This window comes from Suricata suricatta, chromosome 6, assembly GCF_006229205.1.
Source record: "Suricata suricatta isolate VVHF042 chromosome 6, meerkat_22Aug2017_6uvM2_HiC, whole genome shotgun sequence".
NCBI classification, from domain to species: domain Eukaryota; kingdom Metazoa; phylum Chordata; class Mammalia; order Carnivora; family Herpestidae; genus Suricata; species Suricata suricatta.
The window spans coordinates 51,534,507-51,553,639 of NC_043705.1; the positions used below are offsets into that span (position 1 = coordinate 51,534,507).

Sequence of the window (19,133 nt, forward strand, 5' to 3'; positions counted from 1 at the left end):
GCTGTACTATCTTAGGTCCATTAGTAAAGGGCGTGGAGCCTGGACCCTGAAGTGGAACCTGACGGTTGCAGCTCAGGCACTAATGGTTCCAAGTGATTGAGGAAGTGAGATGAATGTTAGTTTAATCTGTTAGAAGTTGAAAGCAAAAGTCTAATAATTCTATGTAAATCTCTTATGATGGGAAAAACAGTGCTCGAAATGGACACGTATTTATCTATTCATGCCTTCTGCCCATCTCTTCACTGGAGTATTTGTGTTTCGGGTGTTGAATTTGTTAAGTTCTTTATAGATTTTGGAGACTAACCCTTTACCTGGTATGTCATTTGCAACTATCTTCTCCATGCTGTGAGTTACCTTTTAGTTTTGTTGATTGTTTCCTTTGCTGTGCAGAAGGCTTTTATCTTGATGAGGCCCCAATAGTTCATTTTTGCTTTATTTTCCTTGTCTCTGGAGACCTGTCAAGTAAGTTGCTGCAGCTGAAGTTAGAGAGGTTGCTGCCTGTTTTCTCCATGTTCATCTTGTACTATTCTGTAGTAGGTTTTAAATAACTGAGAAGGTTTGGATGTAGAACAGAAAATATGTGCCTGTAGATCTTAACATGTGAATCCATCTGCATTGTTTTGTTTTTGTTGTTGTTTTACAGTTTGATTAAGAAGGTAAAGTCTAACTGTAAAATAAGTTCAGTCTACCCTTTTCTGTCCCATTTTCATTTTTCCACCAGATCGCTCCTTTGATGTCTTCAAAAACTCCAAGCATCCGCCAGCTTTCCCTGCTGCAGGCCGGCTTTCTGATGTGCTGAATGGTGATGATGAAGTTTACGCCAACTGTATGGTGATAGATCAGGTAGGACGTGACTGATGTTACAAGAAGGATCTTGCTCTTTTTCCAAAAATATTCAGCCTTGTTGTGCAGCTCGCAAGATTTCAGCCTGAGCGCGGCCCTGGTGATGTTACAGTGGAGCCTCCTCACATGAGCATTTAACTTCGGTTTTCCTTTCCAGGCACGGCACATGTTACCCCACCGTGAAACACTTTAGGGCGGCGTCGTGAGACACTGTCAAATGAGAGGAGTGTGAGAGCTCTTCCTTTGGGGCCAAAATAGGAAATGACAGTTGGAAAGCTAATATTTAATTATTTTTGAGAGAGTGAGTGGGGGAGCGGTAGAGTGAAAGAGGGAGACACAGAATCTGAAGGAGGCTCCAGGCTCCAAGCTGTCAGCACAGAGCCCGACGTGGAGCTCATGCTCATGAACCGTGAGATCATGACCTGTGCTGAGGTCGATGCTTAACCGACTGAGCCACCCAGGTGCCCTGGGAAGCTAATATCTTCTCTACAGCTTTGCAAAAACAGTGTGTGTACGATGTGATTCAACAATATTTGTATTCAAATCCAGCAAACAGTTATGAGCGAGAGCTTGAAGCCAGCCACGTATAATGCTGTCATATAAATCACTTCTTTAATCCTTACAACACACCTATTAACATGCTAAGGTTGTAGAGCTTTAATATTAACAAAGGAAGATGTCATACTACGGGGAAGTTGGAACCCTTTAGAATGCCACACAGAGATTGGTGAGCTAGATCTCATAGAGGCATGTGGTTTGATGGTGTATCTATGTGTGGATTTATCCTTTATTTTCTCTAGCTCAGTGATCCCCAAATTTTATTATTTATAAAAAGTAAAACATAGTTTTAGATCTGAAGATTACTCTGCACACTAATTTATGGATGATTTTTAGGGCTTTTCAAGGGTAATTTTGACAACACATAATTTTTGCCTCATGCACAGACTTCAGAATCTAATGCCCATAAAACGTGTAGCATATATATATGTTTATTGAGCAATAAAGTATTTTACCCTTTTTGTTGTTGTTAGTATGCATATATTGTGCCAGAGATGAGGTTAGGGTATAATTTCTGTTTGGGAAGATCTTGAGATAAATATTGCCTTAATAATGTGAAGCATGCATTTCAAGAGAACTCAACCTAATCAATAAACTGAAATGTGGCAGAAAATTGCTGGATTTGTGCAGTGAAACGGAACTAAAACACAAGTATGGATACAAATCACAAAGTTCTTTCTATCTGTGGGGCATAGTTATATGGTTTCTTTTACTTTTCCTACGCCGATTTGAATAGCAAGGATGATATAAGGCATCCAAATTCTGCATATTTGAAATAATTGCTGTCAGTATCTGAGAAGAATCTTGTTTAATTTCCTTCATCTGCCTCAACCTGGCAGAGAAACCTAACAAGACTGATTGTGATGAGAATCTTGTTTTTAATACTGTTTCCAGTGAATTCTCAAAGTTATCAACCTACCAAATGAGATGTACATGGTAGAAACTATTTTGAAAATTACTCTGTCATATAAACGACTTGGAAAAAATCCATTTTATTTGGACATAATTTCAAACATATATAATTCAGGACAAAGAATACACATACAGTCTTTATCAAAATTCCCCAAATGTTAATATTTTATCACATTTTAGTGTAAATATACTCTGAGTATGTGTTTGTAGATGCAAATGATGAAAATAAGTCCATAAATATTAATCATTTCAGGCAAGTTGAAAATATGGTGCCCTTTTACTCCTCAGCCCTTCATGGTATATTTCCTAAAATACATGGTTATCCTGTAGTTACCAAAATCAGGAAATCACCACGAATATAGCATTAACTGTCTACAGACCTCACTCAGTTTTACCAATTACCTCAATAATGTTCTTTGTAGCAAAAGAAAATTCATTTAAATGTCTTGCATTTAGTTGTCCTATCTCTTTAGTGTCCTGTAGTTTGCAACATTTCTTTCGTCTTTGTCTTTTATGAAGCTGATAGTTTTGAAGAATTTTGAACAAATTTCGTTTGTTTTTGTCAGAATGTCCTTCAGTGTTGGTTTTTCTGATAATTTCTCATGATTGGGTTTGGGCTATGTTTAGTTGTCAGGGATATTCCAGAAAGGATGTTGTGTTGTTCTAGCGCATTGTTTCAGGAGGCACATGACAATAATTTATCCCATCACTGGTGATGTTATCATTGATTGGCCATGTTTGTTTCCAGTAAAATTACGGTCTCCTTCTTAGAATGTCAAGTGTCTTGAAGAGAGAGTGTGAGTCTGTGCATCTCCTGTTACTCAACAAATTCTGACCTACTGGTGTGAACTTTCCTTGATTATTGTTTTTGCCTTAGTACATTATTATGATTGTGAAGATTTAGGACTCTACATTTTCCCTTTTTACTTCTTTCCCTCTGCACTAACCTGTCACCAAATGGTGTCACCCTCTTTTTTGTTGCTGTCCTGTCCCCTGGAACCGATGCCTTTGATTACTGCCACCTCACTTCACTGATGCTTTTAAGCCCCTTCATTAGAACAAATGCTTTGATCAATCAGGATTCTTTTTTCTTATGTGTAGGCTGCCCTTTCTTTTTGCAGTGATGATTTAAAAAAATTTTTTTTAATGCGTATTTATTTTTGCGAGATAGAGTGTGAGCAGGAGTGGGGGCAGAGAGAGCAGAAGACACAGAATCCAAAATAAGCTCCAGGCTCTGAGCTCTGAGTTGTCAGCATAGAACCCCTCCCAAGGCTTGAACTCACAAACCATGAGATAATGACCTGAGCTAAAGTCAGATGCCCAACTGAACCACCCAGGTGCCCCTCCAGTGATGGCCTTGAATCTAGTCTTAGGCCCTCTACTAGTTCCCTGTTTACCTGCCAAGCAGAATTTTCCAGACTCCTCTCATTTTCTGCACAGGCTTATGGCTGGAGTCTAACACATTGTTTGCTGAAATTGAGTGTTAACATTATTATTTATAGGTAATTTGAAGTTTGGGGCATTTTATGTCTTTTAGTTAAGTCCATGCATCTTATGTGGTTTTATTCTTAATTTAGTTTGTAATTTTTTTTTTGAGACTAAGATTAATGTGACCACCACTACCTTGGTTATCCAGATTCCAGGGACCTAAATACTAAATTTTCTAAGGCTTACAACAATTGAGTGAAAATAAAATAGGCATAATATACAACCATTATGTCACTGCTTACTCTTTAATTTTTGCTCAAGTATATAAAATATATCCCTTTTTTTGAGTCAGTGGCTATAAAAAGTTAAAAACATATGGTCCATTTTTGGTTTTGTAGTAAAGAACAACCTGATAAAATACTCAGGTGGTCTTCTTCCTTTTGTGAATTATGGGATAGCAGCCAGGTGAACAAAAACATCATGAAAGAATTTATGCTTACATAAAACGAGAACAAACAAAACAAGGTAAATAAGGTGGAAGGTTAGTACACTGGGGAAACTTTATTCTCTGTTCAGCCAATCTTTCCTGCCTTTTCTCAGCAAATATTTTTCTTTCAATTACTAGGTTGGTGATTTGGATGTTAACTACGTTAATATAGAAGGAATCACTACAAACACCTGCCCTGAGTCGATGGGTTCGACACTGGGACCTCAGAGCTGCAAGCATATTCTTGCTGCCGAAACTAGCCACGGAAAATACCTGCTAAGTGAGAAGAAGGAAGTAACCTCAGGTACTGAAGCTCGGCAGTCCTTCACATCACCGTCTGGCTCATATGCTTCCAATTATAATCTTTCTTTTGGTCTTCATGGATTTGAAAAGGAACAAAGTCACTTAAAGAAAAGAAGGTAAGGGGAAAAGAAGGTAAGATACTATATTCTAGAGGAAAAGTATACAAAATTAAAGAATCTTGTAGCTGAACTTGTGAAATTATATTTTACGGTTCCTTCCACTTTGATCTCTACATCAAAATATTACCCCCCTTTACATCCCTACATTCCTTGACTTAAAAGTCAGACACTGATGAAAATAGACAAAAAAATAATAGAGGAAAAGCGCAATGAGATAGCATTCTATGCTACAAGACAGGCAAAATTTTAAAGTGTAATAATACACATTTTGTTGAAAATGTATACAATGGAAATCCCAAATACAGTTGATAGGAGTGAAAATTGCATAATAACTTTGGAAAATATTTGGCATTATCTAGTAGAGACATTCTGTCTCTTCTAGAAAAGGTAGGAATGAGGACAAAGGACTTGCAATCCCCCAGAAAGCCCCATTTTGGTCCTGGGATGGCCATGGGACCCTTCCTTCATTTGATGCCAGTCTGGGAGTGTAACAGGATTGATAATGAGCTCAAAGTGAAATGCACCTCACTTATTAAAAAGTCACTAATAAGCCGAGAGGTTGGGAAGTTCCATGAAGGAGAAATTTGAGGGCATACAATAAAAACTGAGGTTAATATAGGGAACAAAATCCTAAATTTTCTAAGTTTTAAGACATTTTGGGGAAACTTAAATAGGCACAATATATAACCATTATGTTACTGAAACTTAATTGTTTTGAGAAGCTCCAAGGGGAAAATCAGCAATGTAACATTTGCTTAAACTGCCCAACAACAACACAAAAATGAGGTGAACGAAGAGTTTCCTTCTAAAACTTCATTTTTTTTGTTTTACCACCATCCACAGTAAGAAATACTTTTCACACCATGACCCCACACCACATATATACCCAAAAACATTAAATAAATGTTTTATGGAATAACATGTGGAATGTATTCTGATATTTTCTATTCTATTTTAAAAGAAAATTTTGTTCACAACCTATAATAAATTTCATATTTGACTTATGGGATTTCGAAAAATGGTATTATAAAACATTAACCGAGAGGTGATCCTGAAGAATATAGTTCATGAGGGGCGTCTGGGTGGCTCAGTCGGTTAAGGGTCTGACTTTGGCTCAGGTCATGATCTCACAGTTCATGAGTTCGAGCCCTGCATTGGGCTTTGTGCTGACAGCCTGGAGCCTCAACGGCTTCACATTCTGTGTTTCCCTTTCTCTCTGCTCCTTTTCCATTCACATTCTCTCTCTCTCTCTCTCTCTCTCTCTCTCTCTCTCTCTCTCTCTCTCTCTCTCACACACACACACACACACACACACACACACAAATAAACATTAAAAAAATTTTTATGGAAAAAAACCCATTGCTGATGATACCAAATAGCTTAACAGCTTAATGAGAAAAAATAGTAGCCCAATTTGAATTGGTAGAAAAAGGAATGTTTTAGTGTTCAGCATGCAAGATAAAATAATAATCACTGATACTTGCAACATGTACTCACAGTGATGGAGAAATGCTGTATATAACTGGAAAGGCTTATGTTAAAGTAGGATAGATTGCGGGCAGCCAACCATTTATTAATACAGAAATCACAAGTTGAAAACAAATGGAGGGACTTGAGCAGACCTTTAACCGCCCCCCCCCCCCCGATCCCCTAAGGTCTCTGTCTACTCTCTGACTATCGTCGAATTAAGGAAACTACATAGCACGTTAATACATCTATAATTACATTGCAGTAACATTCAGAGAGCACTAGTATTTGCCAGAAAGTGTTTCTTCACACCAAGCTTTAGGTTTTTTTTATGAGAAAGAATTTTATGGACTTCAACATTTGCATTCAATTAAAGTGTGACGTTCACCCCCAGTTTGTTCTATGCTCAATGCCAAGGTGAAGTCCCTTAATGGGTTCTGAAAGGAGAAAACCTCTCTTTGGAATTGCTCAGTGTTGCCAGTTGTGGCTTTCACTTCTATGTAAGTGTCATAATTGATTACATTGATATTCATTGGCCATTAAATAGCCTATGGATTTTTAAGAAAAAAGAACCAACATGGACTAATTCATAGTTTCATATTCTGCTTCATATTTCATAAGCAAGATGGTTTTATTGTGTTGTCATTAAAATTTTAACTCCAGAACTGCAACAATAAAAGAAAAATACATTTGAAAATGCATTGAGCATTAACTTGCTTATAGAAGCACTTGGCCTGGAGTCGCTTAAAATGTAATTATTATAGAATGGGCCAGGAATATGGAAGGTCACATCCTTTCCTTTTAATTTTATGGTTATTAAAGTTAAATTAGGAAAGAAAAGCAGTAGTTCAGCAGAATTATTACCTGTTTCTGAAGTGGATTTCTCACCTAAAATCTCTAAAAATGATGATGTAACAGGACACATTTGGGACTCCACTTGACACGTGTTGACTAGTGTCTCTTTTTGGTCAAATTTTTATTTTAATTCTAGTTCATACACAGTGTAATCATGTTTCAGGAGTAGAATTGAGTGATTCATCACTTGTATGTAGCACCCATCATAACAAGCGCCCTCCATAATGCCCATCACCCATCCATCCAACCCTCTATCATTAAGATTCTCTCGTATTGACTCTACTTGAATCAGTCAGTTCTGAGGTGAGAACTGCAGACTGTCCTTGAATGTCGCTGAGCTATCCATCTCCATGCTGTCTCTCCTCACATGCCACCTGCTAGAGGCCTCCCAAATAGCCCAATGGTTTTGTTTCATCTGCAGTTTTAATATTTGAAGGATAATTAAGGTCGGTAATAATTACATTTACAAAACAAGTAAGATAGTACTAACTTACACCTGGTTTTGTTAGAGTACTTGAAATGACTTTTGTTAGGTAGTAATGTTCACTTGGGGAAACATAAAATTTTCTTTACAAAGAAGAGATTTTGGCGGGGAGAAAAAAATTAAAATATGAGTTTTGTTTGAAACACTTTAAATGAGTATCCATTGTGTCTTCAGCCAAGGAGAATTTGAATTGAGAGAAATAGACACCAGTGACTGTGTTGGTCTGTCGGTAGGTTTATGTGATGTTTTATTTACCCACTTGTGCTTTAGTTCTAGCCTCGACGCCCTGGATGCCGACAGTGAAGGGGAAGGGCATTCTGACCATTCCCACGTTTGCTACACTCCAGTGTCTCAGAGCTCCTCGAGAACCGGGATTCCTAGTGGGGATGAGTTGGACTCTTTTGAGACCACCACTGAACCAGAATTTAGTATCTCCAGGACTGAGTCACTTTCTTTATCAAGTAACCTGCAGTTGAAGGTATTCTTAATGCTATTAATTTGGTTTATTTTAGCATGGAAGACATGTTCTCTAATGCAGTTCATCTTTATCTGAAGGACAAATTACATTTCCTTCACATATGTGAACTATATATATAGATATATGTATATATAGTTCTCTCTCTCTCTCTCTCTCTCTCTCTCTCTGTATGTTCTGTATGTATGTGTGTGTGTGTGTGTATATATATATATTTGTTGGAGACTAGAGCTGTCCAAGTCTGTCTTTTTAATCTCTCCTACTCTGTTTCATTTGCTTAGTCCCTAAAATGACTGATTTATATTTCATTAATTCACCATCAGTACATATAATCTTTCATATACTTGGAAAATTTTATTGTTTTGTATAATGATTTCTACCACCGTTCCTTAAGCAAAGGGAGAAAAAACTGGTAATAGTAAGTGGATTTAAGTGATCCATGTTTTTTTTAAAGCTTTTTTCCCCACATTTATTTATTTTTGAGAGACAGAGAGAGACAGAGCATGAACAGGGGAGGGGCAGAGCAAGAGAGACCACAAAATCCAAAGCAGGATTCAGGCTCTGAGCTGCCCATATGAAGCCCTATGTAAGGTTTGAACTCACAAATCACGAAATCATGACCTGAGCCGAAGTTGAACGCTTACCCAGCTGAGCCACTCAGGCGCCCCTAAGCGATCCATCTTGTTTTGGCTCACATACACTTTTACTTGGCTCAGGTGTTGAGGCAAATCATATTTCTAAGGCAAAGCTCGTATTTCTTCAGCCTTTCTGGCTGTAGCAAGTAATGTGGGGCATCGAAAGCTTTCTCAGGTTTTCCGTAGGAGATGACTTTTCTCTCATAGACATTTTCACATTCGAGTTTTGTTGTGGTTGTTTGTTGTTTTGTTTTGTTTTTAAAGAATGAACTCTTTTAACCTTGCAGAAAAAGCCTTTTTGTGTTCGCACATACATTTTCTTCCTTTTGGATTTCTTTTGTCTACTTGGTTTCTTTTTCAGTTGAGTTTACTACTGTGAAATAATGTGTGCTGTGCCCAAACTTCTCTGATAGTTATGATAATGCTCTATTTTTGTAGTATGCTTTGCAATATATGAAGCATGTGTTACCTTTGTGCAAAATACATAATTTTCTCTTAATTAGGACATAAATGTAGTCAAATACCTTTTAGTGTTTGACTAAGTGAGTTTTTGGGGGATTAGATGTTTTGTCCAGGCTGCCCATGCGGCACTCAGTCCAGGCTTTCACATTCCTGACCCCTTTCCCTCAGCCCATCGGCCTGTAGAGCAGTCATAATCTTTTGAACCTGAATGTCATGTGATATTTCTGGACAGTAAGACATGCATATGGCTGTTCTTGTAGATACCTCTCTTACACTTTGAATGGGATGATGAAAAACTTCTCATTACTTAGAGGGAAACGTAACTCACTCTTTGTGATTCAGTTCCAAGTGGTTCACTTTTGGGTAGACTCTGCCCTATAAAATGTATCTTGCCTTGCCTCTGTAATTACCCTATGTGACTTTTTGCCGAAGAGTTCTGGCTAATTTTCAAGGTTCGGTGGTTAGGAAAAATAACTACTGTGTAGGACTTAAATGCAGAGGGTGGCATTTGGCTAGGGCCCTTTGTCACCCATCACTGTTAGGGGTATAGGACAGCTCTGGCTGGCCTTTCCGATATCTAGAACCAGGGAACCCTCCCTAATAAATTCAGGAGCCAAGTCTCAAGGCCCTTTGAAACAGAGGCAGGCTTCTGTTTGCAACTTTTCTCCAGGCCCATTAACTAAACCAGTGAACTTAGGAAAACCGTATGTTTTCACTTAGGGAGAATGTAAGCTTCCAGTGCTCGTGAAGGGCAGTTGCTGTTGGCTTAATTTTAGTAATAATTTTTTTATTACTTTATTTTAGCTCTAACTTTAAGTGATAGCTTAAAAATGGATGAGTGGGATCAATCCTAAGGACCCTGGGTCCCTATTGGATGAGAGCTGGGTACCATAAATGGCCTTAATGGTACTCTGTTGCATATTGATTTAAATTTTCTGGAACATGTAAGATAACCATGTCTTAATTCTCTTGTCATCTTGCAGTGTCATATGTGTTGCAAATATAGAAATAGTATGTAATTGGGAAAGAAGTAACAAAAATAGTAGGTCACTTAAAAGAAAATTAAAAATCTGGGGCACCTGGGTGGCTCAGTTGGTTAGGCTCCCACTTCAGCTCAGGTCGTGATCTCACAGTTTGTGTGTTCGAGCCCCACGTTGGGCTCTGTGCTGCCAGCTAGCTTAGAGCCTGGAGCCCGCTTCAGATTCTGTGTCTCCCTCTCTCTCTGACCCTTCCCTGCTCATGCCATCTCTCTCTCTCTCAAAAATAAATAAAAACATTTTAAAAAATTTAAAGAAAAGAAAATTAAAGGTCTATAGATCAGTGATACTCATATCATTTTAGGAAGTGCTGGATGGAAAGCCTGTTGAAAGATGAGCAGACTGGAAGGATGTGTATATTGACCTGATGCATTCTTCCTGAGAGGCTGCAGCTAACATTATGAATTTAAATAGCTGTTGGGGAGTTAAAAAAACCTCTTATAAATGGTGATTCCTCTACCTTATAATAATTATGAAATAAAAAAATATCAGTTAATATGGAATTTTGCTTGAAAACTACAGTGCAAAATAACAAAAACCTTGACCACTCAGTTGAAAAAAAGAAGGGACCCACTAAATATGCAGAGAAAAAAAAATCATTTGACCTAATTCTTTACTTTTAACCAACCTGTTTGGAATGTTTTAGTTGTATTTAGAGTATATATTGGCAGGAGACACTCAAGTTTACTAAAGTGTTAAAATGTGCAATTTAAAAAGTTGTGATAGGCAAAGAAGAACAGATGATAAGATTACATCAGAAATGCATTGAATCCTTTTACAGAGATGCTGATTTCCTAACATTCGTGATGAACACATACTTTCAAGTCCTCTGTAGGATTTTTTTTTAACTTTATGATTTCTTCTAGGAATCATTGCTTCCTGGAGTCCGTTCACGTTCTTATTCCTGCTCATCACCCAAAATTTCTTTAGGAAAAACTCGGTTGGTGCGTGATTTTACATTGTGCAATTCTAGTGAAGGTAAGCATGATGTACCATTTGCCTTGAGAACATTCTGTTCCAGAACAGGTTTTCAGATAGTAAAGGTATATAAAATACACAAAAGCAGCAAAAAGAATTTTCCATTCCATTTTCCTAATTGATTTTTCAAAGCTTAGCAAAATCCTTTTTTCATTGTGTTTTAGTCAAGTTATAGATATGATGTTGATGAAATTAAAAAACACAGACTTCTCTGTGGCTTTATTCGTTGAATGAAACATTTTCCTCCAGAATAGTATAAACTAGAATTTCTCCTAGGTTCATTATTTTAAGAGCTTTAGAGGATTTGAAGTAAATTATAAAAAATTACTTTGCCTTATGTTTAAATTGCTGAAGTAATTTACTCAAAGGCAAAGTTTGGCAAGATAGATTTCCCCCCCTTTTTTTATTTAGCAAGGGACTTTAGAGAGTTAAAATAAAAGAAAGTAGTTGAAACCTGAGTAACAATATCTCAACATTTTTCGTGGCAATGTAAACAGAAATAAAACTTCTGTACAATCAAGTTTTAGTTGAAACATAGTATACCTTCAGAAAAGGGTGCAAATCATAAGCATACAGCTTGACAGATTTTTAAAACTGAATTTAAATTATAAATAGAATGATTATGGGCAATCCAGAGCTGCCTTGGTAGCACCTTTCAGCCACCACCCCCATTTTCTACTCTATTTTGAAACAGAGGTATTTCTGTACATAATATATTATGTAGTAATTATATTTAAATATCTGGAATTATGTTAATATGTAATAATATGTAATAAAAAGCCTTAAAATGTTTGTTATTATATTAATGCTTTTTGTCTATCATCCTTACGAGTCTTAAAATATTCAGAAAACGAGATGTGCCTAAATATTCATAGTTTCCCCATTGTAGAATATTTAAAATAGGATTTATTTCACAGGTTTCCTTCTCTTCATTTTTACTTACTCTTTATTACATTGTTGTTGGCACTGGCATGCCATGTGAAACAGTCTTGAAGACATAATCTTTATGGTTGGAACTGCCTTCCTAAAACAATGACTTACATATGGGAGATGTTTCATAATTATTTGTTGAATGAATATACAGAGCAAGATACAGGATAGGATGTATCAAGATATATAAGAATCTACAGAGCACAAAACAAGTGCTAGGTATTTTTGGTTTTGGTTTTCCTCCTCCTCTCTGGGGATCTTTACCGGAAGCGGAGAAAGCAAGACTGATAATAAATGTAATTTTTAATCTGTGGAATGGGAAGATGGAGAAAAGGACTAAGAAAGAAAAGAAAAAGGTGGATTGAATTTGCCTTGGTTGTATGTGTGTGTGTATACACACAGATACATCTGCACGCGCACATACACACAAACACACACACACCATGAGTGTTTCTGGGGTCTCCAGTTCTCCTTAACCTTAGTTTTGGTTGGGATTCCTTTTAGTGGCAGCTTGACATCTTTTCACTGATGGGCCTAGATGGCAAAATAACTTCATACTGTAACTATTTAGCAAATGCTTCTTAATCTTTGCAATGGGCAAAATGGCATCATATATGCACTATGACTGGTTTTTAAAGTCAGTTCAGAAGTTGGAAGTTGTGAACCAGATGACTGAGAGGAAATTGATTGTTTATAGGGAAAAAGAGCCCTGGTTTATAAATTGTTTAATGAATAAGGATGAGTATCTTTGCCTTGCATATAATCCTTAAATCTTTGCACTTGAGTTCGAAGGAATAAAAAGCTGACATCATTTTTTTGAGCTTTTCTGTTAGGAAAGTCTTACATTAGACAGTATATGTAAAAATAGGGCCTTACAATGAATTTTGATCTCCAGAAGGTAAGAATCACAAATATAGGCAACATAGGTTGAAGTGAAACAGTACGTGTATGAAAATTCCAATGGGTAAACCATAGGATATGAGGAATAAATGAACTCTTAAGGAAGAATAAATAATTTTAACTTTGTGTGTGAATGTGATCAAAGCTTAAGAGTGAAAGCTTAACTAGTTCAAAAATGTAATGTTTCATTGTTTAGTTTGCTTAGATCAATCAGAGGTAAATTGACATTTACGTTGCCTTAAGTTCTCTCTTGTTGAGTTTGGAAGAGGGCTAAAACCTTTTTCTATTTGAACAGAATCCAAGTCTTCACCCCAGTAGAGAACCCCTTTATGTTAGCTGCAATACAGATATACAAAGATAGGATTCAGTCCTTCTTCTTCTTATTTGCGATGTTTTCTCATCCTTGTCACTTCCAAGAGGTTACTTACTGTTTTTTTTTTTTTTCTGGGGGGCGGGTAAGAGTACAGTGGTGTGGCAACATTATTTTATGCTTGTATATACAAAACAAAATCCTATTTTATAATTCTCTTTGATACCCTATGTGTTTAGATAGATAAGAATATTGTCAGTAATTAAAACCTCACCACGAAAAACACGTGTTACAGTTTTAAGAATTTGAGAAGCAAAGTGAATGTACTTCTGAAAAGTCATTGTGTACTATTAGATGGAAACCTACAGACTTTGTCCAGTTGTCAGAGTCTGGTTCCATTACTTAATTATCTTGGACATGTGGCTAAATCTCTTGGTACCTTATCATGTTTACAAGAAGCCTAATGATTTAGTCTCATGACTCAATTTGAGGAATATTTAATAGAGGTAATAAAATCCTTCACATTCTTCAAAGCAGATTTTTTTGTTACCTGCAAGATAGCATTAGATTTAATATTGATATTGACACATTTCAGAGGCTATGTGTTGATTAGTTTTATCCCTTATTTCTCTGACCCATTTTCCTTTGCAAACTGGTTTTGCCTCTTCACTCTTGTGGATTGTAGCGGGGAAGGATTTGTCCTTGCTCTGTAACTGATGTGTTCCTCGGGCGGGCTACACCCTCCATCAGTTTCTGTCACTGTCCAAGTCGCTGTCTGTGCTACATCTGGTAATGGGTGCCCCATTTCTAGAAACAGATGGTGCTTACCTGCTTGCACGGACCTACTCCTTCTGTCTCCCATCTCCCTTGCCCCCAGGTCCAGTGGGGAAAATGATTCTCCCTTTCCTACCACAAAGCACATCTCTGAACTGGCTGCTGCTAGGATTTTATGAGGACATTTCAGCTCTATTAAAATGAACTCTCCCTTAGGCCGACCTTCGAGACTCTTCTTTTGAGCGTCACTAAAAGGCAGCTAAGATGGGTATTGATTCCGTATGTTGGGGAATTCGTGTTACAAATAAGGGATGAAGCTCTGATGAGAAATATCCAAAGAGACACCAGTCATTTACCGCAGTGCTGACACGGTTTGCTGCCGCTCGCTGCTGCTGACTCAGTTCATAAAGTCATTAAATGTTGCCTGTGTTGCCCTCCTCCCCGTTCCCTCCAAGCTAGGGACAGTGATAAAGATATCCCGAGGAACGCCCTGCCTACGTAAAATGACTTGTTTTCTCATTATTTTCTAACTGATGGTGTCAGTAGTGATATAATATGGTTGAGTGTGCATTTCGGACTAACACATGACTGCTGGTTTGTCTGCCTAGGTTTTCATTTTATTGTTCTGTGTCTTGTAGAGCAAAGAGCTTACAGCTTACCGGAGCCACCAAGAGAAAAAAGGTATTTTAACTGTTCGAAATTCCCTGAGGGCGTCCTTGCCAGTTTTGGAAGTGTTCGCGTATGATTTTTGAGATCTGTTCAATAGTTCGTGAGAGTTTCTGTGTAATGAGCCTGCGTGAATCCTTTGCTCCCTCTGTATTGGGAGAGGTTGGCCAGCGTGTACCTTTGACTGCCCAGATATGCGGGCCTCAGGATTGGGGACGGCGTCTTCTCTTTTGGGTTATTTTCAAAGACAAACCCCTCCCACGTACTGGGCCAAGCTGAGCAGCAGTGTGAGGATGACCTGTCTTAGAAAAGCATTAGGTTCTGTCACAGATACAGAGCACGCAATCACCTCTGCTGTATCTCTTTATGGGTATTGCTTAGAGTGGTTGGTTGTCCCTGAAACAGGAAGAATAAGTGATACAGGAAGTCTTACAAGCGTTAGTAAGGATAGGCAGATTTGAAAGCTTCTCTTTTCCCTAAGCTGCTGCCTTTGGTGGAGTCCTACTTGGGAAGCTGACCGGCAAGCAGGCAGGATTGTTGAGTTCTGCTGGTCTTCAGTAACTGCTCATAAGTTACACTGAAACTGCCCTGGGGTTGTGTGCAAAACCAGTGCCAGAAATGCATACATGTTTGACTTGAAGAGAGAATGTGAAAAAGAGGAAAATGGCTTAAATTTGGGTGATAGTAATGCTAAAACTCTGGAACCTTTTAATATAAATTGAGATGGACTATTTTGTTTTATTTACTTAAATTTTTTAATGTTTGTTTTGAAAGAGAGAGGATGAGCGGGGGAGGGGCAGAGAGAGAGGGAGACATAGAATCTGAAGCAGGCTCTGGGCTCTAAGCTCGCTGTTAGCACAGAGCTGGACATGAGGCTCAAACCCACGAACCATGAGATCATGACTGAGCCGAAGTTGGATGCTTAACCAACTGTGCCGCACAGGCGCCCCTATTTTGTTGTAAATCTTGAAAAAAGGATCACTAAGAAAAAGCCTCCATTTGTTCCTACTTTTTTTTTTTTTTGAAACTAGGATTGAAATTTTCAAATAATAACACAGGAAGACTGAGAATGCCTCTTAAGGACAGGATGGTGATGAAGATGACATGACAAATGATGGGGACAGTGATGATAGCAAGAGCAGCAGTAACCCATTGAGGGGTTTTTATTTGCAGCTTACATTTATTACCTCATTTAGGCAGTTTACTCACTTAGGGAATTTGATCATCATCTTGGTTATCATTGTGATGAAAGGTCTTTTTCCCTGTCATCTTTTTAACACTAGGAGAAGTAAGAGAGTGATGATAAAGATTTTTTTTTTTAAATCAAAAATATTTCTTCTCCATTAGTGGAGGGATTTAAGACTGAAAGAGTCAATGTCTTAATTGGTTAAATATTAGTCTAGAAACTTGGATGGGATATATCGAGAGTGTCCCTTTGTCATTTCTCATTTTGTCACTCCAGTTTTTTCTCTTCTTTGGTCTGTGTTGGTGTGCATCCTGAAGCCTCTGACTCTCAGTCACACCCCTTATGTATCTAGTAGAGTAGATCTTTGATCTCAATCTGTGCCCAGTATCTTTTGGATGCTTGAGCATTGCTAATGCGTTGCTTTGACCATGTTGTAGTTACTTGACAGGTCTGCCTGCTTTGAAATTCTTTTATTTATATTAATCACTTAGTTTGGGAAAGAATGCAGCCAGCTGAAAGGGGGCTTACTCCAGAATGTATAGGCTCTTTTCTGCAGGAGCAGATACTTCATATGTACCAACCTTTTTATTTAGGCACAAAATATAGTAGTATTTAATTCTCATGAAATGTTAGTTTATATGGTAGCTGACACAGTTTTATACTCTCAGTATAAGTATGTAATTCATTTTTTAAGTTTTTATTTAATTTCCAGTTAACATGCAGTGTAATAATAGTTTCAGGTTGTACCAACTTCTTAATGATTACGTGGCATGACTGTATTTTATTGACACCATCTGTCTTCAGTGTTTTCCAGTTATTACTTTATATATTTAAGAATAAATCTGAGCATCTGAATGTCCAATGAAGTCTCCCTGTGTCAATTTTCAATTTGGATATTGGGAATTCTTTTTAATACTTAAAATGTTTAGTTCCTTGAAAAATAGATGATAGATTTTGTAGGTTTAAAGATTAAGAGACTAAGGATCCATATTCTTAAGATATTTAAAGTTATCTTTATTGAAAAGGTAATGCCATGAGAACCTCTGAAGAATGGGGATTGTAAAACATAACTGTGGATGATTCCATTGATCATCAAATCAGCAATAGAGATTGGGCATCTTGTTCTGGAATTTGAAAAGAGGTTAATTTTTTTGCAGATCCTTACAAATTCAAATGCTATTTAAATTCTCTTATGAAATCATTTGGGGATTTTTCCCTTCTCAGTTCTTCCCTAACATAACTAATTATTACATAGGTGAATACCACATAGTTAGAGTTGACACATGGCATCCACCAGCCTTCTACATATCCCCACAGGTTCTGCTGTGTTACTCATTTTCCTAATGTGACAGTGGATGGTGTCCATGATATTCGCACTTCTACCAGGTTTCTTTGTTTAAGTTTTTTAGTTTACTTACTTATTTTGAGAGAGATAAGGTGAGCAAGGGAGGAGTAAAGAGAGAGGGAGACAGAAAATTCCAAGCAGACTCTGTGCTGTCAGCACAGAGCCTGACATGGAGCTTGATCTCAACGACCATGAGCTCATGACCTGAGCTGAAATCAAGAGTTGGACATTTAATGGACTCAGCCACCCAGGTGACCATGTTTCTTAGTTTATTTTTTTTTAATGTTTTTTAATTTATTTTTGAGAGACAGAGATAGCGTGAGCAGGGGAGGGTCAGAGAGAGAGAGAGGGAGACACAGAATCTGAAGCAGGCTCCAGACTCTGAGCTGTCAGCACAGAGCCCGACATGGGGCTGGAACCCACGAACTGTGAGATCATGACCTGAGCCGAAGCTGGATGCTTAACTGACTGAGCCACCCAGGTGTCTCTCTTAATTTTTAATACTGAGTGTTTCAGGGTTTTTTTGTTTTTGTTTTTTGTTTTTGTTTATTTGGTCATGTCTCAGGTCTCCTCATGCCTTTGAATTTAAAGAGTAAGTGGTATGACTTCATGTCATTTTGTAGTTTTATAGAGGATATATGAAAATTGTGGTGCATTTAAAGGTTTTAATTTTTTTAATGTTTATTTTGGAGTGAGAGAAAGGGAGCACACATGAGGAGAGGAGGGTGTGGAGTGGGAGGGAGACTGAGGATCCAATGCAGAGATTGAACTCACAAGTGAGATCATGACCTGAGCTAAGTTAGATGCATAATGACTGAGCTAGCTGGGTGCCCTGCATCTAAAAGTTTTAAATCAAAACAAAAGTATTGTTTTTGATACAGTCTTCTGTAGCATAGAGAATTGGGAATAGAGTTGGCTAAACAGAATGTTCTTTTATTTGAGAGAGTTGAATTCTGTTTCTGCTGTGAGGTAGGTAGAAGGGAGGACTTCTTGATCTCACAATTCCACATTGCCCTTACCATTCTTTATTTCTGAGACTGAGATCTCCTTACCAGATTATTCTTTTTTTTTTTTAATTTATTTTAATGTTTATTCTTTTTGAGAGAGAGCAAGCAGGGTAGGAGCAGAGAGAGGGAGACAGAATCAGAAGCAGATTCTAGGCTCTGAGCTATCACCACAGAGCCCAGTGCAGGGCTCAAACCCATGAACCATGAGATCCTGATGTGAGCTACAGTCAGACACCTAACCAGCTGAGCCAGCCAGGCGACTCTATATTTTTTAAATTTTTTTAATGTTTTTATTTCTTTTTGAGATGGAGAGAGAGAGAGCGATCGTGAGCAGGGGAGGGTCAGAGAGAGAGGGAGAGACAGAATCCAAAGACAGGCTCTAGGCTCTGAACTAGCTGTCAGCACAGAGCCTGATGTGGGGCTCAAACCCACGAACCATGAGATCATAACCTGAGCCGAAGTTGGATGCTTAACCAACTGAGCCACCTAGGAGCCCCTGGTGACCCTATTCTTATCTTAGACATTAGAAAGCACTTGGTGGGGTCACAAGTTCTCAAATGCATTTTTCCCCTGAATTCCAAAAGTGAGTCTGTTGAATAATATGTCATGAGTTTTGCAAATTAGGATGCTTAAGAAACGAGAGGTATGGAAATTTATAAACCTATTAACTGGTCAGTTACCTAAGGAGGTAGCTATGGAAGTAGAAAGGAAATAAAAAGGTCCAAGTTCCTTTTGTCACTCTGAGTAGTCCTAGGGTACTACTTCCATCCTGCTTCTTTGCTTTCTAGCTTTTTCAACTGGTTTCTCTAAGTAGCAAACCCAGTTTCACTTATTTTACAGAATTTAAATAGGAGGACATACAGTGTCAAACCTGTGCCTTTAGATCTGTGGGACCACGAGGCACTTAGGAAGCCATTTATCATCTTTTCTAAATGTATTCATAGGTTTGAACTCTCGATTACCTAACATAAG

The 19,133-nt window shown here is 37.8% G+C and overlaps 1 protein-coding gene across 2 annotated transcripts in view; it reads left to right on the forward strand.

Annotated features, from left to right (window-relative positions):
* ARHGEF28 (Rho guanine nucleotide exchange factor 28) overlaps positions 1 to 19,133 on the forward strand; it is a 237,089-nt gene that overhangs the window by 138,182 nt on the left and 79,774 nt on the right. For both annotated transcript variants that reach the window (XM_029942435.1, XM_029942436.1), the window contains 5 exons: positions 722 to 843; positions 4,367 to 4,647; positions 7,727 to 7,934; positions 10,932 to 11,043; positions 14,596 to 14,638. In XM_029942435.1, coding sequence (XP_029798295.1) covers positions 722 to 843; positions 4,367 to 4,647; positions 7,727 to 7,934; positions 10,932 to 11,043; positions 14,596 to 14,638 — 766 coding nt within the window. The remainder of the gene's footprint in view (positions 1 to 721; positions 844 to 4,366; positions 4,648 to 7,726; positions 7,935 to 10,931; positions 11,044 to 14,595; positions 14,639 to 19,133) is intronic.